Here is a 27,724-nt window from a genome sequence, read left to right as displayed (position 1 = left end):
TGCCTATTCTTCATGACCTCATCGCAGGATCTCCATCCACATCAGCTCTACCCGCACCATCTTCAGGAGCTCCTTTTATTCAACCAGAGGATTCAGATGAATGCAGGTAAAGATATCAATCTCATTAAACTCATCTTTCTTCTTCAGGAGTTATAGACAAACGGGTCATTGACTGTGGTGATGTTTCAGTTGTGTTAACAGCACGTGACCTCAGACTTTCCAAAAGCTTGTCTTTGTCTGAATTCAGCGTAACATTCTGAGTGTATACAGACACCTTATGTGAGAGTTTCCCAGTGAAAGGGATCGAACTAGACACATATTTAGCCGTCATATTTGACTTGGCTCTCAATTCTGGCTGGTCTCTCTTTAATGAATATCACAAGTAAGTTTCAGCAAAGGCAGCACTATACCTTCCTGTGATTTAATTTGAAACTTGATTGGTCAATTGTGGATCTTGAACTAACTGGAAGACATTTCACCAGACACAAAACCCTTTCCTGCTTCATTTGTGGATCATTTCTCATTCATTAAGCCTCTGCCCATCTACTGCTTACCTACCATCTCAAGAGCCGCTGGACTAATCTTATAGGAATGACTCTAGGTTCAAAGCTCCCATTCGCCGTCCTAGCCAGGGAATTTTTTTTTTAAATCATTACTCAGAGCATACCTGTACCAATTTCAATGAATCAGAAAGTGCATTTATTAATTGTAAATTCTTACATTGTTGTGCTGTATGTGCTGATAGTCATCCTACAGCTGTTCAAAGCTCCTCCGACCAGTTCAAAAGATGAATAAACATCCCTCAACACGTCAATCTTTCAACATTGTCCAAACACTTGTTAAACCACCCAAATAAATGTTTTGTTAATTTGATCAGGTCTTAGTTGAGGTTTCCTGGTCGGTCTTTCAGCTTATTCCTCTTCAACCTATATTTGTAAAAATTTCCTGTAATCGCTAAAAAAAACCCCAAAGTTATAGTTAACCCCCTCATACACAAGAATATAGCTAAAGGATACATCATTGGTCCTTTTTCTTCACTCTCATTTTCCAATCTATTGTATGCATTATGCTCTGCAACACCTAGACAGACCAGGGACCTATGTGAGGATCTTGTTTGTTGACTTCAGCTCGGCGTTTAACACTATCATCCCAAAACTTCTCCTGCCCAAATTAACTCAGCTCTCTGTGCCCACCTCTGTCTGTCAGTGGATCAACAGCTTCCTAACAGACAGGCAGCAGCTGGTGAAGCTGGGAAAATTCTCATCTAGTATCCGCACAATCAGCACTGGCGCCCCCCAGGGGTGTGTCCTCTCCCCACTGCTCTTCTCCCTGTACACGAATGACTGCACTTCAAAAGACTCCTCTGTGAAGCTCTTGAAGTTTGCAGACGACACCACACTTATCGGCCTCATTCAGGACGGTGACGAGTCTGCTTACAGACAGGAGGTTAAGGAGTTGGCTGTCTGGTGCAGTCACAACAACCTGGAGCTCAACACGCTCAAAACAGTGTAGATGATAGTGGACTTCAGGAGAAACCCCCCTGCTCTCCCCCCACTGAGCATCATGGACATCATTGTGGCAGCAGTGGAGTCATTCAGGTTCCTGGGCACCACCATCTCTCAGGACCTGAAGTGGGACACTCACATTGACTCCATTGTCAAAAAAGCTCAACAGAGGCTGTACTTTCTTCGTCAGCTGAGGAAGTTTAACCTCCCAAAGGAGCTGCTGAAACAGTTCTACACCTCCATCATTGATTCAGTCATCTGGACATCAATAACTGTCTGGTTTAGCTCAGCTACTAAATACGACCTCCAAAGACTACGTCGAATAGTTCGGACTGCTGAGCGAATCACTGGTACAACCCTTCCTACTCCCCAAGAACAGTACTTATCCAGAGCGAGCAGAAGGGCTGCCAAAATCACTCTGGACCCCTCACACCCAGCACACTGCCTCTTTGAACTGTTACCTTCTGGTCGACGCTACAGAGCACTGCGCACCAGAACAGCCCGACACAGAAACAGTTTCTTCCCTCAGGCAATCCATCTCATGAACACTTGATAATAATAATTGTGGAACCAACATCACTACTGCTGTACACTTTATACACATATACACTTATTTAACAACACACTTTACATGCCAATTTGCACATAACAGCTGCACATATAACGTTGTATATAGTAATAAACATGTACATACACTTGTCAATCTGTATATTTGCACTCACTACTTACTTGTATTTTTTTAAATATATTTATGATCTGTTTTTTGTCCTGCCTCTGTAATCCTGTTGCACTGTAGAAGCTCTGTCACCAAAACAAATTCCTCGTATGTGTGAACATACCTGGCAATAAAGCTTGAAGTAACTCATGGGCATATCGCAGTGAACAGCACGAGTTGAATCTGAAATCTCTGAAACTGGGTGCCAAATTGTCTGTCATAGAACTGGCTTGAGGGCTTATACCATCATGATAACAGAGCGCTGATTGACTTGAATTGCTGCATCAATACTTTGGCTGCAGATGTTCTGGTACCCTTCAGCTAACTATTAAATGACTAATAAACTTAAACAATGGGGCTTTACAGGATTTTCAGCGGGAACGGCCTCACGAGACTTTTGAATGACTCCTCTACATGGTCATGTGCTCGCCTTGGGCACATCCTGCCAGATGTATGATTTCGTAGAGACAAAGAGAAAATAATGCATACGAATGAAAGACAAACTCTTAAAATGTCAAAACTAAGGCAGATGTATCGTTGAATAATATGCCATGGTTTTCCTTATTTGCTATGTTTTTTTCCAACCAACCAGGTTAATCAATGTGTTGTTTTAACCCTTATAGCAGATTAAAATGATCTGTATGTGTCTGAAATGTATGATGTCTGGTATTGAACGAAAGCTAGTGATATTTGCAATACATTGGTGTAAATGAAAAACTAGCAGCACAAACAGTATTCGTCTGGTAACCTTTGATGTGATATAGTCACAAACTTACCACGAGAATTCTACATGCAGTCTGTTAATTATTGACCCTTTCTATGATGGTACAGGGCGTGGCCCCGTCCTTCATGGCAACTGCTCATTGGAAGACAGTGCCATGGGGATGGACCAAACCAGGTCACTTAAAAACACCCTGCAACAAAGAAACTTTGCCTTTTGAATTAGCTGGCTTGCACATGCTATTGCTTTCTGCCCCGTTCGCCTGCTCAGACACTGCGCCGCCACGCGATTGGGTCACCACAAACTCTCCATCCAAACCTAAGTTTCGGGACCGCCGAAACCGCACGAACTTTCGCAAACCGACTCTCAGCAGTCCGTCACCTCGGTAACCCAGAACGACCCACTCACGAGTGAGGGAATCCCAAGGACGTCACCAAAGCCACCAGCCAATCAGGAGCACCGTGTTTCCCCGAGGCCAGCCGGCGAGGGAAATTCGACTTCGGCAAAAAAGGGCGCAAGTACCACAAGCTAATGTTATCTCTTGCTGATCTGGTGCAGATTGATCTTAAGCAGTTAAAGATAAGCCATATCTCTGCTTTTGTGGTTTCTCAGGTGTTATTCTAAGATCTTGTAAGAAGTATTAGAATTAATTTGGGACGGTTGTTCAACTCATCTTACATCCTCTGAACTGCCTCTGTGTGTATGTGTGAATGTGTGTGTGTATTTGTTTGTTGTTTGCTTATTACGTAGTTAGTTTCATGTATCGTAGCGTAGCTCAATAAATCTGTTCTCAGTTTGTAAGAACTGTGTTCTTGTTTATGTGCTCATAAGTCATTGCCTCGAGCTGTAGATCTTGTTACCTTGCTAAAAGTTAACCCAATACTGTGTTATGTTATTATCGTTGGCCACGTAAATAATATTAACAAGATTGGTAAGATACGATGTCTTCTATTTGCAGGACGAATGGTAGATAAAGAGTGAATCTTTTAATCTGATTCAGTCTGACTCAATTGAGTCGAATCAATGATTCGATCTTCAAGATCCGGTTCATTGAAAGGAGCTAATAAATCCCTGATTGATCTTAAAACGTAGGTTGATCCCCTACAAGCTCTTTCTGATTCTGATTCTGGTGTATTCAGAGCTGTGATCTCACTCTTGTGGTTTACTCCTGTTGTTTTTAGGTGTTCACACCAGTTATTTTTACCACACTGGTTTCACCCACATTCACCCACACGCTCCAGCAAACCAGACTACATATGTGTTAAAGTCTTCTCAATATAAACTCCTGGTGTAGGGTTTTTCAGAAACTTCTGCTTCATCAACACTTAATCCTCCAACAATAGCACTCACTATTCTACTGTAAATCTGTCTGTAGATCTGCTTGTTCTTCATCTATCTTTGTTTGTTATATTAAAATAAAAGCTAAACTGACCGAGACCTAAATACAGAGAGATTATTTTGAGCGGTCAATAACATCAGTCCTCTATCAGCAGTGTTCAGTCACCTATAGACCAGTTTAGCTGATGGAGTGAATCATTCTGGCTCAGTTCCTCTTCATATTTTAAATGGCTGCTGGACTTTATTCAGCGCTTGATGAGAAATAAAGTCATCTGGTCATAAAACATCAGTATCTATCCATGAGTGCTTTAATGAGATTAGGGTTGAGGAAATGGTAATTATAAAGCAGTTATATTGTATTATATTTGAGAACAGTCTATGTGATGAAGACTGAAGAGAAAACAGCTTCATCATGTTTTATATGAATAAATGAGCGCAAACTTCAGTCCCATTTACACCGTGAGTTAAAGAAGACACAATGCTGATCTTTTGCTGATGTGTGACACAGATCAGATGCTCCTCGATCATGTAAACAAGAGAAACACATGCATTCATATATTCTGAGATCAGTTCCAGACCTCAAACATTTAAGGAAATAAACAAATTCAACATGTGCCAAAATGACTAATGTAGAGCAGAGGATCAGGTTATCATCATGTTCTATAGGTCATTCCCTATTAACAAATATTGGTTCTCAGAATGTTTTGGGAACATCAGTTTTCGGTTTCCAGAACGTTTCCCAAACCTCATTACTCCCTGCTGTTCATTAGCATCATCCTACACTCCAGAAACACAGAGTAAAAAAGCTGGAGTGGTGTGGCCCAATGCTGGGTCAAATATGGACAAACCCAACAGCTGGGTTAACAAATTTCATTAAAATTCAATTTTAAAAAAAGGTGTCCGTATTTGACCCAACGCTGAATCAGCATATTTTAGTGTAATGTAAGTGTTTGATGTAGCCTGATAATCAGCTCTATATGAATCATGTCTTGGTTTTATTTACGGTGTGATAAATAAAACAACCCAGACACCAAACACAGAGCACTGAAGAAGACTATTGTTCATGTGCTCTATTTCACAGCTCACACTCATGTTTCCTCAGAATGACTTGAACACAGTCTAGTGTTTTTACAAAAGGAACTTTATTGATGAACATTAAAAATCAAGACGGAACAACCACTGTTATATTTCACACAGATTACCACATGCCATCTTTCTCACTGATGTTACCCATTCTTGGCAGCATTAAAGGATTTTATGTAGAAAAATAATGAAAATGCACCACATAAGAGGATTATGCTTTAATTGTTTTAAACCGGTTTGTTAAGAGTGTTATTTACTGATGTTGACGTGTGAGAACAGCAGAGGTGCGTGTAGAATGAGCTGAAGCTCCTGCTGGTGTTGTGAAGAGCGCTGGACTCACTGCTGTTTCATCACACAAAATGTCTCTGCTTCAGCTTTAGCTGTAAAACATCAACATTAGCTCTGATAAATCACACTGGACAACATGACAATCACAGTACAACTAGTCAACACACAAGACAACTCCAGTATTGCCCACTATAAAGCACAGAAGTGATCAACACACAGATCAGACCTGCTCTAGAAGCTCCTGCTGGGTTTGGACTTTGTGGATCTTCAGAGTTTGTGTTTCAGATCTCAGATTTACTCATTTAGTAGATTTTTAATAAGACATTTGTATAATGAAAAGAAATAATAGTTAATCATTTATAAGAGTCTCTTGTTGGCCTGTTTATCAGAGTCCGCCATGGAACAAACAATATATTAGCCTTGAAAATGTAGAAAAGAAGATGTATTATGCAGACACTGAGGTTTCGACACCAGCGCAGATGTTTCGAAACACTGATCTGAAGCGTTTTGAAACCCCCAGATCATGTGACTAAAGCAATTCAAAGGGTCAGAGTATTTCACAAATGTTTTGAGACCTGGGGCCGTATGTATAAAGCTGCTCCGTGTAGAATTTTACTCTTAAGTGTGTCAAGAACGTCAATTATTTCTAGACTTAAGATTAAGTGTGATTTATAAAGGTTCTTAAGTGTTAAGACTTGGATTACGATTTTAAAAAGGAGGCGTGGCACCTAACCCCACCCCTAAACCCAACCGTCATTGGGGGATGAGCAAATCGTACTAAATTGTACAAATTAGATCGTACGAATTCGTATGAATTAGCCACTAAAATCAGAAAGTTACGAATTGTTGCGAGATTGTTTTATTTCATCCATTCAATATCTTAAGAACTTAAACACGTAACAGAGCTGAACCAAATAATCAAGCTATTTCTAGGTATCCTAGAAACTTCCCGGCAGGTGTGTTGAGGGAAGTTAGAGCTAAACTTTGCAGGATAACGAGTTTGGGCACCCCTGGTCTAAATGTGCTATAACTGTCTGAAAGCTAGCGTTCCTTTCCACACACACGCACGCACGCACGCACGCACGCACGCACGCACGCACGCACACACACACACGCACACACACAGACACACACACAACAGACAGAAAACACACTCGGGCATACATCCACCTGCCTCCATGTGGTCAAACACCCAGAAATGTAAATCCAAAATAAAAGACCAACAGGAACAGCACATACACTCATCATCATGTACCTGTTATAGAAGCGGAGTATGTGCTGTGGTCTGGAGTCACTGCTGCTGCTGTTTGAGCTTCAGCTGTAAAAGATGAAGATCAGATTAATAACACTGTTAAACTTCACAGGTGAACTAGTTATCTCCAGTAATGAACACTGTAAAGCAGTGATATGAGATAAACACTGCTCCACCTTTAGTTGTTCCTGCTGCTGTTTCAGTCTGTGGTGTCGGCTCTGCTTTAGCTGTGAGATCTGGAGCTGTAAGAGATGATGAAGATGATCATTCAGCTAAATCACACTCCAGAAAACCTTCACACTTTGACCATATTGGCAAAAGATTTTAAAGAATAAAGGATGTTTCTCTGACCTGAATACTGGACAGTAAACGTGTCTGAGGTCTTCAGTTCATTTCTCTGATAGACTCCACATCTCCACTGTTTATCTTCATCTTCACTGATGAGTGTTGTAGACAGACTGATGATACAGCCTGTAGAAGAGATCTGATATCTGGAGTCTGTGTTCAGATTAACACCAGCCTCATTCAACCAGGACAGATGAAGATGCTCAGATCTGAACAAATCATCACAGGAGAGTCCAGAATATGAGAAGAGCCGACAGGAGAGAGTCAGAGAGAGACCCGGACGAACATCAGATGAAGATGATGATGATGATGGAGAGACTGAAACTGAACAGAAGACACAAATCACTAATCATGAGCTGAAACACAGAATTCAGCCCTGATTAAACTGAACACATGAGGAGGAAATTACCAGCAACAACATGCAGATACACAAGTGAATCAGAGCCTAGTTGCTGATTCCCTCCTCTCCACTGTTGGCAGGTGTAACGTCCAGCATCTTCTGTTGTGACTCTACTGATGATCAGAGAGCAGTCAGAGCTCAGATTCAGTCTGTCTGAGTTTCTCTTCTTTACCCCTAAATTAATCAGCTCAACTGCTGCTGTCGGTCTGTCTGTGTAGGTCCATGTAGTTTCTGATGTGTTGCAGTACTGATCAGTATTTCTACAGGGCAGATGAACAGTTTCTCCAGAACTGCTGAACACATCAGTCTCTCCTGCTCCAAACACACCTGAAACACAACATTTAATCTCTTTCACTTTCTAGATCTTATAAATGAACAGAACACTGCATCAGAGATTTAACAGACATTTGTGTCATAAGGGTCTAATTCAGCTTTTAAAAGCAATATATATATATATGTGTGTGTGTGTGTGTGTGTGTGTGTGTGTGTGTGTGTGTGTGTGTGTGTGTGTGTGTGTGTTGTTTTAACTTGCCATTGATGTGTGCTTTATTATAACAGGACAACATTTGCCTGACAAACAACTGATTAAAATCTGGAGTGTGAGGAATCCAAATATCTAAATATTGAGAAAATCACCTTTAAAGTGTCAAAATAAAGTGCTTAGAAATGTAAATTACTCACAAAAATATAAGCTTTAAAATATTTACAGTAGAAAATTAATTTAACCAATCTTCATGACATTAAATCAATCATTTTGACCCAATCAATGACTCTCTAAATGTCGGCTAAACTCTGCCGCTGCATCATAAGACACTGAGGTCCAGAGTCACATACTGACTCACAATCCATTACTGCAAACATCACAGCCTCCTAAAACACACAGAATAATGAGCTGAAGTGCTGAGTTTATAATCTTGTAGATGATGAACAGCAGTGTTTACCTGTGCTGAGTGTCCAGAAGATGAGCAGCAGAAACAGAGGACTCCTATCAGCCATTCTGTGTTTCTGACACTCGTCTTCTGCTTTATATATATATGTTCAGCTCTTCTTTAAACAGCAGCAGCTCTTCCTGTGCTTCTGCAGCTTCCTCTCAGATCAGCCTCACTCTTTGACTTCCTGACACTACACCAGTTTAGAGTGGACAACTCAACACACTTCAGCCAATCAGCTCAGCAGCAGTGTTTTAGTTCAAGTCAAGGATTAATCTTCACATGAATAATGCAGAAATAAACTCTTGACTGTTTTGAACTCTTCTGATGGGACTCAACATGTACAGAGACACAAACACAATCATCAGATTCATTTAGAAGAGTTTCAACACTTCATCCACTGTTGGTAAAGATGTGCTTATTTCTGGAGAGATTTTCTCCTCAATATTAATCTCTCGGGCTACTGAAGATAGATCTGTGTGTGTCAGAAAGAGACATCTAATGAAAGGCTAATTTCCTCCACCCTCAAGTGTTTTCAAACCATTACACATTTCATTTTTCAACACAAAATAAGTTATTTAGAAAAATGTTAGAAACCTGTAACTACTGACTTCCATAGTAGGAAAAACAAATGCTATGCAGGTCAATGATTTCAGTTTTCCAGCATTCTTCAAATATCTTCTCTTGTAACAAGCAGACATCCCATGATTCCCAGAAGCTCCTTCAGTCTCCCACATATTCAGAGTTGACATCAGGTTAACATCTCCAAAACATGTGTGTAATGTGATATATATATATATAAACTGGCCTTTGCTAAAACGATGATCTCACTCTTGAGGTTTAGCCCTGTTGTTCTGCTGACTGTGGGAACTGAGTTGGTTTGACCACACTGGTTTCACACACATTCACCAAAGGCCGGCCAGCTATACCCCAATCATTACTCAGGTACTGCAGGAAACTAAACACCTGTGTTAAAAAGTCTTCTCAATATAAACTCCTGATGCAGGGATTTCTGAGAATGAGGATGAGAAACATTAGCATTTAGCATTAGACTAAAACTGTATCTCTGTGCTGATCCCAGACTGCTAGGGGCCCGAAGACCACTGAGAAGAGGCCGCTGTCAGTGCATTAAAGGGCTCCTATGCAAAATCAACTTTGAAATCCGTTTGGACAGAAATATGTGTAGGTATAGTGTATAGACAGTCCCTTTTTTTAATTTCCTGACTTTAAATCGGGATTCACTTCCTAGCAATTCTGAAGCCTACTATAACATGACATAGCAATTCAATTTTCCTGCCCACCAACATTGATTGACATGCACATACAGTATTATCATGTCTCAGTATGAACACATATAATCATGTCCACAAAACAGGATTTGCAAAGAAACTGGGATTAAAAGATCTGTTCATCTCTCTGTGATCCAACTGCACTTCAAGAAGCAGTAAGTGCTGCACTTTGTGTTTTATAGCATTTTAAAATATACATTTGAGCTACATAATTCATGACCACTAGAATCACCACAGCTGCGTTTGGTGGGCATCATGTCATATTTGCCACGAGTATTCAATTCAATTCAATTCAATTCAATTCAATTCCCCTTTATTTGTGTAGCGCTTTTACAATGTAGATTGTGTCAAAGCAGCTTCACATAAAGATCATAGTGAATTGAGACAGTGTAGTTCAGTTTGTAGTGTTCAAGTTCAGTTCAGTTGAGCTCAGTTCAGTGTGGTTTAATAATCACTACTGAGAGTCCAAACACTGAAGAGCAAATCCATCGATGCCCAGCTCCCAAACCATGCAAGTTAGTGGCGACAGCGGAGAGGAAAAAACTTCACCAATTTGCGAAAGTGAAGAAATAAAACTCGAGAGAACCAGGCTCAGATGAGCTTGACCATTTCTCCACTGGCCAAACTTTTTGTGCAGAGATGCAGTCCAAGTGGCGGAGGCTGGAAGTTAGACCTCAGCGGAGAATCATCTGTCCCTGGAGCGTCACAGGGATCAATCTCAAGTTCTCCACTCCTCCATGACCATCACAGTAGCTGCTCAGGATTCGGCCTGGTCCAGGATATGGAAACCTTGTGATCATCTCGTTGCTGGTCTTGGATCGAATCAGTGGCGCTGCGTGGTCTGAGGGTCTCGGGATGAGTATCCCCAGGTGGAAATAGAGAATAAAGAGAATAATTAGCGTAGCTGATGTTCATAGTGTATATAAATGAGATGAAGAAACCTGTGTGGAGCACATTCATGTATCATATCGCTAAGTGGTGCACTGAGTGTATGCTTTACTGAACAGATAGGTCTTTAATCTAGTTTTGAATTGGGAGAGTGTGTCTGAGCCACGGACGTTATCAGGAAGGCTATTCCAGAGTTTAGGAGCTATAAATGAGAAGGCTCGACCTCCTTTACTCGACTTTGCTATTCTAGGTACTACCAGAAGCCCTGAGTTTTCAGACCTTAAAGAGCGAGTTGGATTGTAGCGAGACAGAGGTTGGTTAGATAAACAGGAACTAGATTATTTAAAGCTTTATAGGTGTGGCCGGGACACTGCTCTTCCTAATTAAATAAATCAAGCGTCCTCATTCATCTATAATCAAAGGGTTCTTTATTTGTGACCATGTTTAAATAGAAAAATGTGGCATTAAAGTTGCAGCTTTCCAACAGTGGGCAAAACAAAAGTGCAAATTATTCTGTGGACAGTAATGACAGAATCACAATATTTATGTTCCAAAATGACTACTTAAGGATTTCCTCCTTCCAATTGACACTTATAATGTCCACACATTTAAGTAAATTAAGAAAACAAAGTGATTTTGCCTATGTCACTGATAAGGACTAATAAACACTAATAACACTAAATAAATCTAAATAAACAACGATAGTGGCTTATTATGTGTCCCTGCACAAAAACAAAAGCATAAACAATTCTAAGCACACATGTTCATAAACCAAATACACTTCAATGTCAAATAAACAGATGTAAATTTCCACTTTCACATAACATCAGCAAAATCCAACCGATCACCAGTTAAACGGAGAAACAGCTGCTCTCAAAATTGCAGCGAGGACTTCCTCTTTTTCCTCTAAATAAAACTGTAAGAATACTTATCTTGCAGGCTCAAAAGACAACAGATTAACGTAGCTAAACTCTCAGGAGGGCACTTCTCCTTTCACAACGACTCTGTATGAATGCACCGAGAAGCCTCTAGTGGCAGGGAGGTGTCATTACCAGCTATTTTTTCCCTTGGCTACATAGGTAAGAAGCAATATTTTAAATTCAATACAAAACTTAACAGGCAGCCAGTGTAAGGAGGATAAAATTGGGGTGATGTGATCAAATTTTCTAGACCTGGTAAGAACTCTGGCAGCTGCATTTTGTACTAGCTGAAGTTTGTTAATAGAGGATGCTGGGCAGCCAGCAAACAGAGCATTACAGTAGTCCAGCCTAGAAGTCATAAAAGCATGGACTAGCTTTTCTGCATCTGAGATGGATAGCATACTTTGTAACTTAGCGATATTTCTCAGATGAGAGAAAGCAGTTTTTGTGACATGGGATATATGATTTTTAAAAGTTAAATTACTGTCTAATATGACACCCAGATCTTTTATAGTAGAGCTAACGCTAACTTTGTATCCCTCTAATTGTAGGTCGAGTTGTGAGATCTGCTGTGTACAGGATTTAGGCCCAATAAGTAATAATTCTGTTTTGTCTGAGTTTAAGAGAAGATAATTGTTGGTCATCCAGTCTTTAACATCTTTAATACACTCAGTTAGCTTGGACAGATTAGACGTCTCGTCAGGTTTAGTTGAAATATATAATTGAGTGTCATCTTCATAACAGTGAAAGCTGATCCCATGTCTTCTAATAATGTCTCCCAGGGGTAGCATGTATATTGTAAACAGCAAAGGGCCTAAAACTGATCCTTGAGGCACCCCGTATTTTACTGGGCTGATTTGTGAAGGCTGTCCATTAATATTCACAAACTGGTAACGGTCAGATAAGTATGACTTAAACTCTACAGAAGTCCAGGGACAGGCCCTACAATGGTTTAAGCGATTTATGAGGATATTGTGGTCAATGGTGTCAAATGCCGCACTAAGATCGAGTAGAACTAATAGCGAGATGCACCCTTGGTCAGCAGCTAAGAGTAAATCGTTGGTTATTTTCACTAATGCAGTTTCTGTACTGTGATGAGCTCTGAAACCTGACTGAAACACTTCAAAAACATTGTTGGTCTGCAGAAAGGAGCATAATTGAGCAGAAACAACTTTTTCTAGTATTTTAGATATAAATGGAAGGTTTGAAATAGGCCTATAATTAGCTAAGTTGCTGGGTTCCAGTTGTGGTTTCTTAATAATAGGTTTAATAACAGCTAACTTGTAAGGATTTGGAACGTGGCCTAAAGATAAAGAAGAGTTGATAATGTTAAGAAGAGGTTCTCCTATAACAGGTAGCAATTCTTTCAGTAACTTTGTTGGAATTGGGTCCAATATACACGTAGCTGATTTAGAGCTATTTATAATTTTGTCTAGCTCTTCCTGTTGTATGATTTTAAAGCACTGTAGGTTATTTAGATTCAGAGGCGTGTTTACTGGATCTGAAGTATAAGGCGGTGCAGAAAGTTTAATATCTCCTATTTTCTGTCTAAAGCCTTCTATTTTATCACTGAATAAATTCATGAAGTCATCACTACTAATTTGCGGTGGAACGTTTTGTTCCAAAGATGACCGATTATTTGTTAATTTAGCGATGGTGTTAAATAAGAATCTAGGATTGTTTTGATTATTTTCTATCAGTTTGCGGAGGTGCTCAGCCCTGGCAGATTTTAGAGCCCTCCTATAGCTGGACATACTGTCTTTGTATGCAATTCTAAAGACTTCTAAATTAGTTTTTTTCCATTTACGTTCCAGGGCACGGGTTGCTGTTTTGAGAGCGCGGGTATGACTATTATACCACGGTGTAGTTTTATTCTCTCTAGCCTTTTTTAGTTTGATGGGTGCCACAGTATTTAAAGTGCTAGTAAAGATGGCATCCATACTGCTGGTTACTACATCAAGGTCATTTGCGTTTGCGGGTGCATTTCGAAGTAGAGAAAGATCAGGTAAGTTATTTATAAATTCATCTTTAGTGGATGGAACAATAGTTCTACTAGGGCGATATATCGGAGCGGTTCTGCTAATTTCAGGTAAACACAGCTTATATAGTAAGAGGTAGTGGTCTGTAATATCATCACTTTGTGGTATAATGTCTACATCACTGACCTCAATTCCATAAGACAGAATTAGATCTAGTGTATGCTTTAGGCGATGAGTTGGACCAATAACATTTTGCTTTATTCCTAGTGCCGAGCCCTAATGTGTCGTTAGCGTCATCTATGTGGATGTTAAAGTCTCCTACAATTAGTATTTTATCAGTTTTAACTAGTAAGTCAGAGATAAAATCAGAAAACTCTTTTAGAAAATTGACATAGGGTCCTGGGGGTCTATATATGGTGAGCGAGAGATAACATAGGTTTTTGCATAGTGTTTGGAAGCATAACATTAAGCGCTAATACTTCAAAGGAGCTAAACATAAGTCCGTTTCTCTGATTAACATTAAGAATATCACTAAAGATTGACGCGACTCCACCACCACGACCAGTTTGACGAGCCTCATGCTTATATAAGAATCCTGGAGGAGTTGCCTCATTTAAACTAATATAGTCATTTTGTTTCAGCCAGGTTTCAGTGAGACAGAGTGCATTAAGATTGTTATCTGTTATTATTTCATTTATGATAAGTGCTTTAGGTGCTAGTGACCTGATGTTTAGGAGACCAAGCTTCATGAAATTTGTATTTTCACTTTTTAGTGTTTTTTCTGGTTTAATTCTTAATAGATTATTTCTGGAGCACACAGTACGTTTGTTTCTTGATCTAATAATGCGAGGAACAGACACAGTCTCTATGTGGTTAGTTAGGTATGCATTACTGTTATTTATGTGGGACGAATAGGAGTCTGTGTGGCTAAATTGTGAATTTTGTGAATTTTTACTTACTAGTCAGATAGAGCGAAGTGTTCTGGTGATGTTGTCCGACAGGAGTTCAGCTCCAGCTCGACTGGGGTGCAGCCCGTCAGCGCGGAAAAGCCTAGGACGCTCCCAGAAAACATTCCAGTTATTGGCAAAGAGCAATTTCTGTTCTTCACACCATGTTAATAGCCATTCATTCAGAGCAAAAAGTCTACTGAACCTTTCATTTCCTCGGCGGTAGGTAGGAAACGGTCCAGAAACGATGATCTGCGAGGTGCGTCGAACCGTCTCAATCAGGCTCCTGAAGTCCTTCTTCAGGATCTCGGTCTGCCGGAGCCCAGTGTTGTTCATCCCCACGTGGAGGACGATGGCACCGAGGCTCTCGGCAGCGCTCAGGATAGTAGGTATCTGTGCAGAAATATTCTTAACTCGGGCACCAGGGAAGCAGAAAGTGCGTACTTTGTTACCGTTGGAGGAAGCGGCGCGGACGTGGCGCACGATGGAGTCACCGATGATGGCCACATCACGACCAGTCTCGCAGAGAGGGGCGAAGCGGTTTTCCATGGAGATCTCGAACACCGGAGGAGGAGGAGACCCTCTGCCCCAGCAGAATTGGGCCGTGGTAACCGGGTGTCGGCGTGAATGACGCCTGGGCGAGCTGCGTCCTCAGTTCGCTGGGCCTGAACAGAGAAACACGTGGGGTTGAGGTGGACGGAGTGTTGAGATTGTATCGCACACTTACCTCAGATGAGCGAGCCGCAGCTTGGGGCTTACCGCAAGGCCCGTTGTTCCCAGAGCTGCACTCGCTTCATCTCGAGGTTGCGAATCTGGGACTCCACTGCTTCCAGCTCCAACGCCTCCATCGATGCTTCTCCTGCACTCAAGGACAGACACACAAGCGACATTTTACAGGGTGAAGAGTAAAGCCAGCAAGTGAGAAATTGAGTAAATGAAAGAAGTCGGTAGCTTTAGCTGACTAACTGTGCTAGCAGGCTAAAGCTACAAAGAACAAGCGGATGCTCGAGAGACAGAACGTTTTAAAGTAGATTTGTTTGTATAAATGTCTTAAGGGTTTGTTCACCCTAAGTAGTTAGCGAATGTGGAGGTATTTTATGATAAAATGTAAATTGCGAGTCTACGCCACAGAACTCCAAACACACGCAGCAAGGCTACCGTAACAGCGACATTGACGTCACTCGAGCTTGCGTAAATCACTCGTAAATCAGGAGGAAACTCAGAGAAAGCAGACTGTTATTTTATTGCATTTCCAAAATATTTCGATTCTATGTAAGCACTGCTTTGTTCATCTCATATGTGAGCAACACTACTTCCAGTTTATTTTAGCGAGATGACAATACAGACTACTGCCACCTGCAGGATTGGTGAGGTTTATCCTCTCATGCAGGTGCAGAACATACAGTTTCAGTCAGCTGTCATCTGTTTGGTGTGTTCACACACAGATTTTTGGCCCAGACATGACCGGATGCGGGTGACAACACAGTTGGTTTTCATCCCTGCAAGTTCTTCCACATTAGATTGCTGGTCTCCCAACTGAGGCTGGTTGTCCCAAGGTTTGTTCTCCACTGCACTAAATCAGAAGCTAGCCTTACGTCACGTCACATCACATCAAAATCAAACAGAAGTGAATATAATCATACTGATGCCTTTCTACTTGCCTGGGTCTCAAAAGCTGTGAGGAGGGAAGTGTTTCAAACCTTTACTTCTGTATATGTCAGTTGTATGTGAAGTGTGACTGTTAGGAGTGTGAATGGTGGTTAGTGCGAGAGGCAAGTCTGGGGAGAAATGATTACAGGTAATGCGTCTTAATTTTGTGTGCAGTGTAGGTTGAGGAGGTGGATGCTATTCAAAACACTGTTAATGCCAAACTCACTGTGTGTAAAGGAATGGGTGTGATAATTGCGTGTGGCCCTTGATGTCTACATCACTCGCTCTTGTATTCGCACTTAAGTTGCCCCTGCTCCTGATTTTAAAGTAAATAAACATTTGCTCTTTTGTTTGTCATCTCGACTGTTGTGTTTATTCTGACGAACATAAATGTCAATAAGGTTCATTACAACCTTAGTAATTTATCTGGATCAACATCAGCACTTACACTACTCTCTCACTCTTCAGCTGCCTGGATTCCTGCAATGTTCCATCATCTGAATTATTGTGTTACTGTTCTTCATCTATGTTAAGCTGATTTGACACAATCTACGCTTTTAAATCACTATAGAAAATAGATGAATGTAATCTGTAGACTCACAGTTTAGCTAGTGAGTCATTCTGGCTCAGTTCCTCTTTTGACATGATGTGTATTGCTAAACAATTGCTAACCGCTAAACAAAGTCATTTTAAAGAAAGTCATCTAATCATAAAAATCATGTCTATCCAAAATTATAGACTGAGTGATAATATAAAACGAGTTATATTTTATTAGAAAAATTAAGAAGATTGAACAGATATGACAAGAACAGCTTTTATTCTCTTTTTTGAACATAAGTTCATTACTTAGGCCTCGTTTACTGCCAGTTAAATGTGTTCTGATTATTTGTTCTGATTATTTATTATGTGTGACACAGATCAGATGAACATTGACCATGTAAACAAGAGACAAATGCATTCATGGAAATACATTTGATACAAATTGGATTTGTGCCAAAGTAACTATAAGGGCATGTCTGTTGCGCAGGTGAGATTGTGGCCAGCTCTTGCAAAAGGATGGGTTACCCCTGCTGTTTCCCACAAGACGGTGAACACTCAGGCAGATCTGACGGTTGCATTAGGGGCTAATCCGTCGATAGTGAGTTCCCCAGTAACCCGAGAGTTCCCCCGAGGCCCCCAACAATTAACTTGTTGGAGGAGCCGGTTGCTTGGCCCATTACGTTGTCTGGTATGCCAACTTGGTCCACCTGTGATTTGGGGATCGGCATAGCTATGCATGCTCCCTGCTGGTGATCCCATCATATGCATCCTTCAGCCACAGAGCATTCCCCTATTCAGGTTAACCTGTTTTCCCTTATCTCTTACCAGCTTATCATAGGTATGCTTTTCCTGGCTAGGGGTAGCCCATATGCTTATATGTCACCAAGTCTTCCCATTGGATAGCAGGTGGTCTTTGCAGTGTCCTTCCCCTTCAGGACTGGCATGCTTTCCCAACATACTGTCATATCTCTAAAATCCCTAGTCTACAGTTAACAAGGTAAAAGACTTATACAACCCAGTATAATTCTCAATATTCCCATATTCTGGGCCTGGGGACATTGATATATTGCCCTATTGGTGATGCTTGTGCGCTCATGCTATGCTTGGCAAACATCTCACCAAATCCATGACGGGTCCAGCTACTGTACATTCATTGGCCTGTTTACTTTTTCTTCAGAGTGATTGGTCACCTGGCAATTTCCCCCAAATCTGTCATACCGACACAGTGTCTTCATTCCAGTGTCTTCAGTAATCTAGACAACGCTGGGTTGTTGCAACCATCGGGAGCACTGGGACATTTCTTGGTGGCCTGAGAGTCAGTTTGGCTTGCCGCAGTGAATCTGGCCTACTACCTCCTCAATGAAAATCAGCTCTATATAAACCTGTAATGGTGGCCCTACCTTAAACCCCAAATGGGTAATATTTTACTTTTTGTTCGGGTGCCAGACGGACTAAATTTGTCAATATTACAAATTTAACTTTAGCCGAGATAGCTATAAGCCACCGACTACAACTGTACTAAAAATAACAAACACACAAAAAACTATACACAAATTCACCAAATGAGGACGTATTAAAGTATTTATATTTTCCATCACTGAAATATCACCAGTAGGAGCAGTATGGATAAGGTCAACAGCTGAAAACACATCGCTTTGGCAGTCAACCAGTCAATGATGCTGGTATGCTAGCGTTTTGTTTTCCTTTTTGTTGTGAAAATGTAAAGTACCTAAAGCCAGTTAACTAGAGGGAAATCACCTACAACCCGAGTCTATGTAGAGCGACGCCACTCAGCTGCCTTTGTTGTCAAGTGGCTTTCAACCAGAACCAACTCATTCGACCACTCTGTTTGCGGTGCTTTTCCCCGTACTGTTCTTCCCACTCCCGCTTTCCACTTTTTTTTCTTCTACCTTTTGTATTCGTCCTGCCCTTATTTAACCTTTAATCATATTCCTTCAGGTGGTATGGATCTGGATCCTAATTGCCAGAAACCATATATTGTTTTTATAAATGATTTAATAAATAAAACAACTCAAACACCAAAAACTGAGCACTAAATAAACCTTTGGTCCATTTCACAAGTTTCACTCATATTTCATGTTTCCTCAGCACCAAAATATTACTTAAACACAGTCTAGGGTTTTTACAAAAGGAAATTTATTCTCAAACATAAAAACCAGTCATCTTTAATTTACACAGGTTACTACATGCCATTTTTTGCCACTGGTGTTACCTATCTTTGAGAATAATAAAGGATTTTATGAAATATTAGCACATATAGTCAGAGTTACAGAAAAATTATGATGATGCAACAAATAAGAGGATTATGTTTTATTTGTTTTAATTAGGTTTGTTAAAAGTGTTATTTAATGATGTAGTTCATTTCCACAAATATATAATTGTTACAACAAAGAAATATTTGAAAAACATTTAAGGTCTAACACACACACACACACACACACACACACACACACACACACACACACACACACACACACACACGCGCACACACGCGCACACACACGCACACACACACACACACACACACACACACACACACACGCACGCACACACACGCACGCACGCACGCACACACACGCACGCACGCACGCACGCACACACACGCACGCACACACACACACAAATTAATTAGTGAATGAACTAAAAATATATATTTTAAAAACGGTCATAATCTACAGGCTAAATTTTTCTGTCAGTTTTGGAACTGTAATATGAGAGTAAAGTGTAGATGAGAACAGCAGAGGTGTGTGAAGAATGAGCTGAAGCTCCTGCTGGTGTTGTGAAGAGCGCTGGAGTCACTGCTGTTTCATCACACAAAATGTCTCTGCTTCAGCTTTAGCTGTAAAACATCAACATTAGCTCTGATAAATCACACTGGACAACATGACAATCACAGTACAACTAGTCAACACACAAGACAACTCCAGTATTGCCCACTATAAAGCACAGAAGTGATCAACACACAGATCAGACCTGCTGTAGAAGCTCCTGCTGGGTCAGAGATGAAATGAATGTATTTACTCTACAAATACAATGATGACACAAGGAATATGACTTTTCAATAAAACAATATTATAATTTATATGAACTGCAGATTTTATAAAAAAAAAAAAAAAAAACAGTTCACAGGAGGACTGATAATGTTGACTTCAACTGTATATAAAGTGACTTACTGATGCTCTGACCTGAATACTGGACAGTAAACGTGTCTGAGGTCTTCAGTTCATTTCTCTGATAGACTCCACATCTCCACTGTTTATCTTCATCTTCACTGATGAGTGTTGTAGACAGACTGATGATACAGCCTGTAGAAGAGATCTGATATCTGGAGTCTGTGTTCAGATTAACACCAGCCTCATTCAACCAGGACAGATGAAGATGCTCAGATCTGAACAAATCAACACAGGAGAGTCCAGAATATGAGAAGAGCCGACAGGAGAGAGTCAGAGAGAGACCCGGACGAACATCAGATGATGATGAAGATGATGATGATGATGATGGAGAGACTGAAACTGAACAGAAGACACAAATCACTAATCATGAGCTGAAACACAGAATTCAGCCCTGATTAAACTGAACACATGAGGAGGAAATTACCAGCAACAACATGCAGATACACAAGTGAATCAGAGCCTTGTTTCTGATTCCCTCCTCTCCACTGTTGGCAGATGTAAAGTCCAGCATCTTCTGTTGTGACTCTACTGATGTTCAGAGAGCAGTCAGAGCCCAGATTCAGTCTGTCATGTTTCCCTGTGTCTTTATTCGTTACCCCTAAAGTAATCAGTTCAACTGTCTGTGTCGGTGTTTCTCTCTGTCTGTCGCTGTTGTTGAGCCATGTAGTTCCTGATCTGCTGCAGTACTGAACAGTATTTCTACAGGGCAGATGAACAGTTTCTCCAGATCTGCTGAACACATGAGTCTCTTCTGCTCCAAACACACCTGAAACACAACATTTAGCCATAAATGAATAGCAACAGGAATCTTACACCTTTACAATGTCAAATATAAGCAGTTTTAAGCACATTCCAGGTGATTTTCAAATGACATATTTACATGGTTTATTATATTATTTATAGTATTCAGAGTAAACATTGTAATGTCGTGTTTGCCCCGAGCTCAACATGATTTACTGTTATTTGCCTAATTTTAGTTCAAACCTTAAATGTGTCTTAAACCCTCGTGTGCTGTTCACATTGATTCCCCTTTGGTGCTGTTTCTGCCTCATTGACTTCCGTTATGATCACATGTATTGATAGTAAAGCCATGACAACAGATAATCATGCATTACTGACTGCTGCTGGTTTCCCTGTTGGCACTGTCACTTTACAGCAAGAAGGTTGCTGGTTCGAGTCCCGGCTGGGTCAGTTGGTGTTTCTGTGTGGAGTTTGCATGTTCTCCCCGTGTTGGCGTGGGTTTCCTCCGGGTGCTCCAGTTTCCAGTCCAAACACATGCGCTATAGGGGAATTGGGCAAGCTAAATGTTTGTGTGTGTGTGTGTGTGTGTGTGTGTGAATATGTATGGGTGTTTCCAGGGCTTAATTTGTGCCGGAACACGCTGGATCCGGCACCTCTGAAATCTGATCTGGCACCTAATTTTTCCAATCCCCCTCCTCAACCACCCTCCGCCCCAGTCCACTGTTAACTTCACTTTCGTCTGCGACACCCCTCCGCCATCCGCTATCCAATGCCAAGAAACCCCCCCCCAACCACCCCTCATCTCAATGAGTGTAGGTAAAACAGAAAAACCAGACCGACAGACCACACTACAGACACATGTAGACTCCAGAGTTTATTTAAAGTTAATTATTAACTATTTAGTAAGAAAAAATATTATGAAATCAAATCAATTCAGTTTTCAAGCACTTAATCTGAATAAATGTGAGCACTTTTCACCAGAATTCCAGCATTTTCACTCATTTCCAGCACATCTGAACCCTGTAATGACTGAAATCATCAAGCAATCTCCTCTCCTAATGCAGCAGCAGCAGAATAAAGCTTCTCCTGCATCACACACACACACACACACTCTTGACATTAAACCTGTTCTGCATTATATTGAGCCACACTGTTTAGTTTTATTGCACTCAGGAATAATAAAGGATGTGCTGTACACCATCAATAATAAAGGACTTGATCAATACAGATCAAACACTTGCTCTTAATCAATAAAGCAGATTAAAGTATGTACTAAAGAAAGGCAGTGTGCAGTGTCCAGACTAAGAGTGAATGTAAATGTCCATCAGAGTAAATGCAGCAGTGTTTACCTGTGCTGAGTGTCCAGAAGATGAGCAGCAGAAACAGAGGACTCCTATCAGCCATTCTGTGTTTCTGACACTCGTCTTCTGCTTTATATATATATGTTCAGCTCTTCTTTAAACAGCAGCAGCTCTTCCTGTGCTTCTGCAGCTTCCTCTCAGATCAGCCTCACTCTTTGACTTCCTGACACTACACCAGTTTATAGTGGACAACTGTGTGTTTCTGTTGATCATTAAAGATGCTCTGAGCGAGTTTCACCAAACACTTTTGACCACAGTGTCCCAAAACACACTTCAGCCAATCAGCAGAGAGGGGCGTGTCTAGTGACTATCAAGGCAGGACAGGAACAGAATGAAGGCAGAAACCACACAAGGAAACATTGATTATGAACTTGCACAAGACAACAAACACTAGGAAACAGTGTCCAGCCCACAAGACATTTGGCCAGTGGAGAAGTGGTCATGCCCAACAGAGCCTGGTTTTCCTCCAGGTTTTTTCTTCACCTTCGCCAATTGGTGAAGTTTTTTCTGCGCCGCTGTCGTCACTAGCTTGCATGGTTCGGGATCTGTAGAGCTACGTATGGATGGATTTGCTCGTCAGTGTTTGGATTCTCAGTAGTGATCCTTAAACCACACTGAACTGAGCTCAACTGATTCAATTCACTATGATCTTCTATGTGAAGCTGCTTTCACACAATCTACATTGTAAAAGCGCTATACAAATAAAGATGAATTGAATTGAATTGAATGGGAAACTCAGGCGACAGAACTGAGAGCTGTGGGAGAGGAGCGATCCCACTGGTGTGAGGGTTTAACAAGTGTCGAGTCCTGAGCTCCAAATAGACAGAAGATCATAGAAACCCCTCTGCCAGCTAGTGTTTTGGAAAGGTTAAAGTCAGAGCAACACAAACACAATGCGGTAGAATAAATGCACAACTACATGCAAGGCGTTTGTTATAGGTCACGGCAATCACTCAATCCAGAAGTAGAATTCAGCTTCAGGACCTGTTTGCTTCTCCCACAAACACTCTTTGCCAGATGTTTTACTCCCTGAATAAGACCTCCCTCAACATGGATGCAGTGCCATCGAGGTACACACACACACACACACGTTCCTCAGTGAGCCGACTAGCACAGGCACTGAGCAGGGTCAGGGAGAATGGAGAATTACTGGTTACTGGTTTCCAGAACTGGTTTTCCCTGCAACAACCTCTGTCTAGCAGAATTCCCTGAGGGAAGATAAGTCTTTCTTAGGAAAGGGGAATTATCTCTCACCCACATCTAGACCTCCTGAACCTCCACAAGTGCTTTCTAGAAGGGATGCAGAGGTCTTAAGTGATGACATCGTCACTCGAGCCACATTCACACTTCAAGCGACTCGCAGCGGCAAAGCAACAAGTGACCATTCATTTCAATGGAGAGCGAGCGACTTCTGATGACCTCAGTTTGAGCTTCTCAAGTCAGTCAAGTTAAAATATCTGCTGGTTAAGATTACACTCCTCAAGAGGCTAGAGGACTTGGGGGTATTTTAAGACAGTAAATCATGCCTTGAGTTTGGGCTGACTAACTCTTACATTATCCTGATACCCCAGCCCAAAGTAAACCAGGCTAACCACAAATTATCGATGGTTTTGCCAACCTAACCATGATACCTGTAGTAAATCTGTGGTTATATAAACAGAAGTCAATGCACCTATAACATTCGTTATTACAGTTTATTCATGTCCTACTAGAAGGTTTAGCAGATGAATCTCTCACCTGTCCTGTACGCCCAGTCGGTCAGCACATGTACAGGGGATTGGTGCTTTAGATGAGTAGTTTTCTACACAGTAACCTCATGTCTATATTCTTCTCCACAGAATCTTCTTCCTTCTGGATAAACCTGTGCCTTTCCCTGACAGACACTCTCATTTAGTCAGAATGTACTGTCATAGATTAACCTTAGCCTGTGTTAGCTAGGTACATTAAAACCTCTTGAATTAGTTCAGAAATGACTGATAAAGTTGTTTTTAATCAGGTTGGTTTGATTCTGGAGTCAAATCTTGGTTTCTCAGTCTCTAAAACATTTGTGTGATGTGCTTTATAGACAGATGGACTTGTAGCAGCTCTAGTGTTTTCAGAGATGATCTCATCTCACTCTTGTGGTTTAGACCTGTGTGGGAACTCAGTTAGTTTGACTTCACACACATTAGCACTGGTCTTCATATACATTATAGTCCAGTTTAGACTGATGGAGTGAATCATTCTTCCTGTACAGGTCATTTCTCAGCTACTGCAGCTCCAGCAAACAGAACATCTGCATATGTGTTAAAGTCTTCTCAAAATAAACTCCTGACGTAGGGTTCGTGAGAACACAGACACGAAGCAGGAACACAGAGAGAGGATGAACAAACAGCATTAAACTAACATTAGTAGAGTACAAAGAAGGGGCCGCTGTGACTACATTAATAAACCACAAAACCCTTAATGCAAGGATGTCCAGGAGGGTCGGGGTCCTGTAAAGTTTAGTTCCAACCCCAATCAGACACACCTGGGTTAGCTTATCAAGCTCTTACTAGGCAGTCTAGAAACATCCTTGCAGGTGTGTTGAAGCAAGTTGGAGCTAAAATCTGCAGGACACCGGCCCTCCAGAACCAAGTTTGGACACCCCTGCGTCATTGAACACAAACTAAGATATTTTGAAGAATGTTGGTTGATATAATAATAATAATAATAATAATAATAATAATAATAATAATAATACATTTTATTAAAGCACCTTTCAGGAAACGTAAGGTCACTGTACAACAATTTAATTTAATTCCCCTTTATTTGTATAGCGCTTATACAATGTAGATTGTGTCAAAGCAGCTTCACATAAAAGGTCACAGTAAATAGGAACAGTGTAGTTCAGTTTGTAGTGTTTAAGTTCAGTTCAGTTTAGCTCAGTTCAGTGTGGTTTAATAATCACTACTGAGAGTCCAAACACTGAAGAGCAAATCCAACGATGCGCAGCTCTACAGATCCTGAACCATGCAAGCCAGTGGCGACAGCGGAGAGGGAAAAAAAACTTCACTAATGGCGGAAGTGAAGAAAAAAAACCTTGAGAGAAACCAGGCTCAGTTGGGCACGACCATTTTAATTTCTCCGCTGGCCAAACGTCTTGTGCAGAGCTGTAGTCTCAGTGGCGGAGGCTGGAAGCTGGCCTCAGCGAAGACTCGTCTGTCTCTGGAGCGTCACAGGAATCAGTCTCATGTTCTCCACTCCTCCCTGACCACCACAGTAGCTGCTCAGGATTCGGCCTGGTCCAGGATATAAAAAACCTTGGGATCATCTCGTCGTTGGTCTTGGATCGAATCAGTGACTCTGCATAGTCTGAGGGCCTCGGGAAGAGTAATCCCAGGTGGAAATGGAGAATAAAGAGAATAATTAGTGTAGCTGATGTTCACAGTGTATATCAGCAAGATGCAGAACCTGTGTGGAAGCCCCCTAAGTGGTGCACTAAGTGTATGCTTTACTGAACAGATAGGTCTTTAATCTAGTTTTGAATTGGGAGAGTGTGTCTGAGCCTCGGACGTTATCAGGAAGGCTATTCCAGAGTTTAGGAGCTATAAATGAGAAGGCTCGACCTCCTTTACTCGACTTTGCTATTCTAGGTACTACCAGAAGCCCTGAGTTTTGAGATCTTAAAGAGCGAGTTGGATTGTAGCGAGACAGAAGGTTGGTTAGATAAACAGGAGCTAGATTATTTAAAGCTTTATATGTAAGAAGCAATATTTTAAATTCAATACGAAACTTAACAGGCAGCCAGTGTAAGGAGGATAAAATTGGGGTGATGTGATCAAATTTTCTAGACCTGGTAAGAACTCTGGCAGCTGCATTTTGTACTAATTGAAGTTTGTTAATAGAGGATGCTGGGCAGCCAGCAAACAGAGCATTACAGTAGTCCAGCCTAGAAGTCATAAAAGCATGGACTAGCTTTTCTGCATCTGAGATGGATAGCATACTTTGTAACTTAGCGATATTTCTCAGATGAAAGAAAGCAGTTTTTGTGACATGGGATATATGATTTTTAAAAGTTAAATTGCTGTCTAATATGACACCCAGATCTTTTATAGTAGAACTAACGCTAACTTTGTATCCCTCTAATTGTAGGTCGAGTTGTGAGATCTGCTGTGTACAGGATTTAGGCCCAATAAGTAATAATTCTGTTTTGTCTGAGTTTAAGAGAAGATAATTGTTGGTCATCCAGTCTTTAACATCTTTAATACACTCAGTTAGCTTGGACAGATTAGACGTCTCGTCAGGTTTAGTTGAAATATATAATTGAGTATCATCTGCATAGCAGTGAAAGCTGATCCCATGTTCTAATAGTGAGCTTAATTTCCGACTCCATTCACGTACCTATAATGGGAAACCCCTCCCCTTTGGGGATCCCCCATTACACACATACAATGGGAAATCCCTCCCTTTTGGGGATCACCCCATTACCTATGGAAAAGACTAAATTAACTACATTTTAGTACGAGTGAGCAGTTGGCAACCAGACTACTTGAGTATTAGTTAACCCTACATCCTCTGACTAACTTCAGAGTGTCGAGATCCTGTCCGTGAGAAGAAATGCAAATCCAAAATTGTCGTACAGCCTCTTGACCCATCAGGATCCTATAACGTCAGCAAAACTCAGCAAATACTCTTTCAGGCCTGGGGGGACACAATTGTTTTAATCAAAATGCTGAATGAGTAGCTGACTAAGGGGATGTTTGGGTTCACGTATTATGGAGTGAGTTTGTTAAGTGTCAGTGCCTCAATTTCAGTTGGGTGCCTCCTTCAGAATGGAGATCTCAGCCTCTGCATAATCTTTGGCTGATAAACCTTCTGGTTGTTGGTCCTGACCAAATGACCAAAGCCGCTAGACAAAAACTGTGAAACTAAGAGAATCCCCGAATGGCCTGTCAAAGCTTTATTTTAGTTAAGCCACAAAAAAACCTCACCTTTGTTTCTTCATCTGTCATGTCAGCGATTGGCTTCACTGATTGGGTCACATTTGTAAAAATCTCCTGTTATCATAAAGAAAAAAGGTTATAGTCGACTCCCTCTTACCAAAAGTAGCTAAAGTATACATCATTGACCCTTTTCTTCACTTTCCTTTTCCAATCTATCATCTCAACCCCTTTGGTTTGGCTACTAGAAAGTTCTCTGAAAACAAAACACTATTTATTGATCTTTCATCTTTACATGATAGTCAAATGGCCAGAATCAATAGCTCAATTACAGACGTTATGCTTTCTTTAGTTTACACATCTGTTGATCATGCCATCCAGCCAATTAAATCTGAAAAACGCTTTCAAAATCACACCCCTGCATTCCTCCAATGGTACCTTTCTGCTTTTAAATGGCATTCAGAGCTCTATTTTGCGATTTGATTTACATTTGGCTGTTGAGACAGTCCCAAGACTTTCAAATGTTTCAACCTGAATCACTTTGCTGGATCCTCCTTAACCTCTGTATTCTCCCCTTCATTCTTCATCTTTCAGATAATTGCCTGCTCATCGATTTCCCTAATTCTACTTCTGACCATCTACTCTTTAAGCATAATCTTCCCCTTTCAGCAGAACATTAGGATTTATAGGGATTACATTGGGCAAAAGCATGCAAGCTTTCCCGAGCCATACTTTCAC

General features: G+C 41.0%; 1 protein-coding gene and 1 pseudogene across 1 annotated transcript; both read right to left on the bottom strand.

The window, feature by feature from the left end:
- Window positions 1–5,402: 5,402 nt before the first annotated feature.
- LOC130220793 (uncharacterized) lies at window positions 5,403–8,802 on the bottom strand (annotated as a pseudogene).
- A 10,751-nt stretch (window positions 8,803–19,553) lies between these two features.
- LOC130220818 (uncharacterized) lies at window positions 19,554–22,365 on the bottom strand. The gene is made up of 4 exons (XM_056453063.1): window positions 22,074–22,365; window positions 20,408–20,749; window positions 19,996–20,316; window positions 19,554–19,649 (listed from the first exon to the last, which is right to left on the bottom strand). The coding sequence occupies exons 1-4, from the start codon at window positions 22,126–22,128 to the stop codon at window positions 19,606–19,608; spliced, it is 762 nt and encodes a 253-aa protein (XP_056309038.1). The 5' UTR covers window positions 22,129–22,365; the 3' UTR covers window positions 19,554–19,605.
- Between the last annotated feature and the right edge of the window lie 5,359 nt (window positions 22,366–27,724).

Source organism: Danio aesculapii, chromosome 3 (genome assembly GCF_903798145.1).
Source record: "Danio aesculapii chromosome 3, fDanAes4.1, whole genome shotgun sequence".
Classification (NCBI taxonomy): Eukaryota; Metazoa; Chordata; class Actinopteri; order Cypriniformes; family Danionidae; genus Danio; species Danio aesculapii.
This window is presented reverse-complemented; position numbering and strand designations above follow the sequence as displayed.

What these genes read in the sequence shown, in the direction of transcription:
- LOC130220818 (XM_056453063.1), bottom strand. Translation starts at nt 22,128, where the DNA reads ATGGCTGATAGGAGTCCTCTGTTTCTGCTGCTCATCTTCTGGACACTC. An exon ending in CTTCTGGACACTCAGCACAG is followed by an intron (nt 20,750 to 22,073) that starts GTAAACACTGCT and finishes GTTGTGTTTCAG; the next exon opens with GTGTGTTTGGAGCAGAAGAG. An exon ending in GTTTACTGTCCAGTATTCAG is followed by an intron (nt 19,650 to 19,995) that starts GTCAGAGCATCA and finishes GATGTTTTACAG; the next exon opens with CTAAAGCTGAAGCAGAGACA.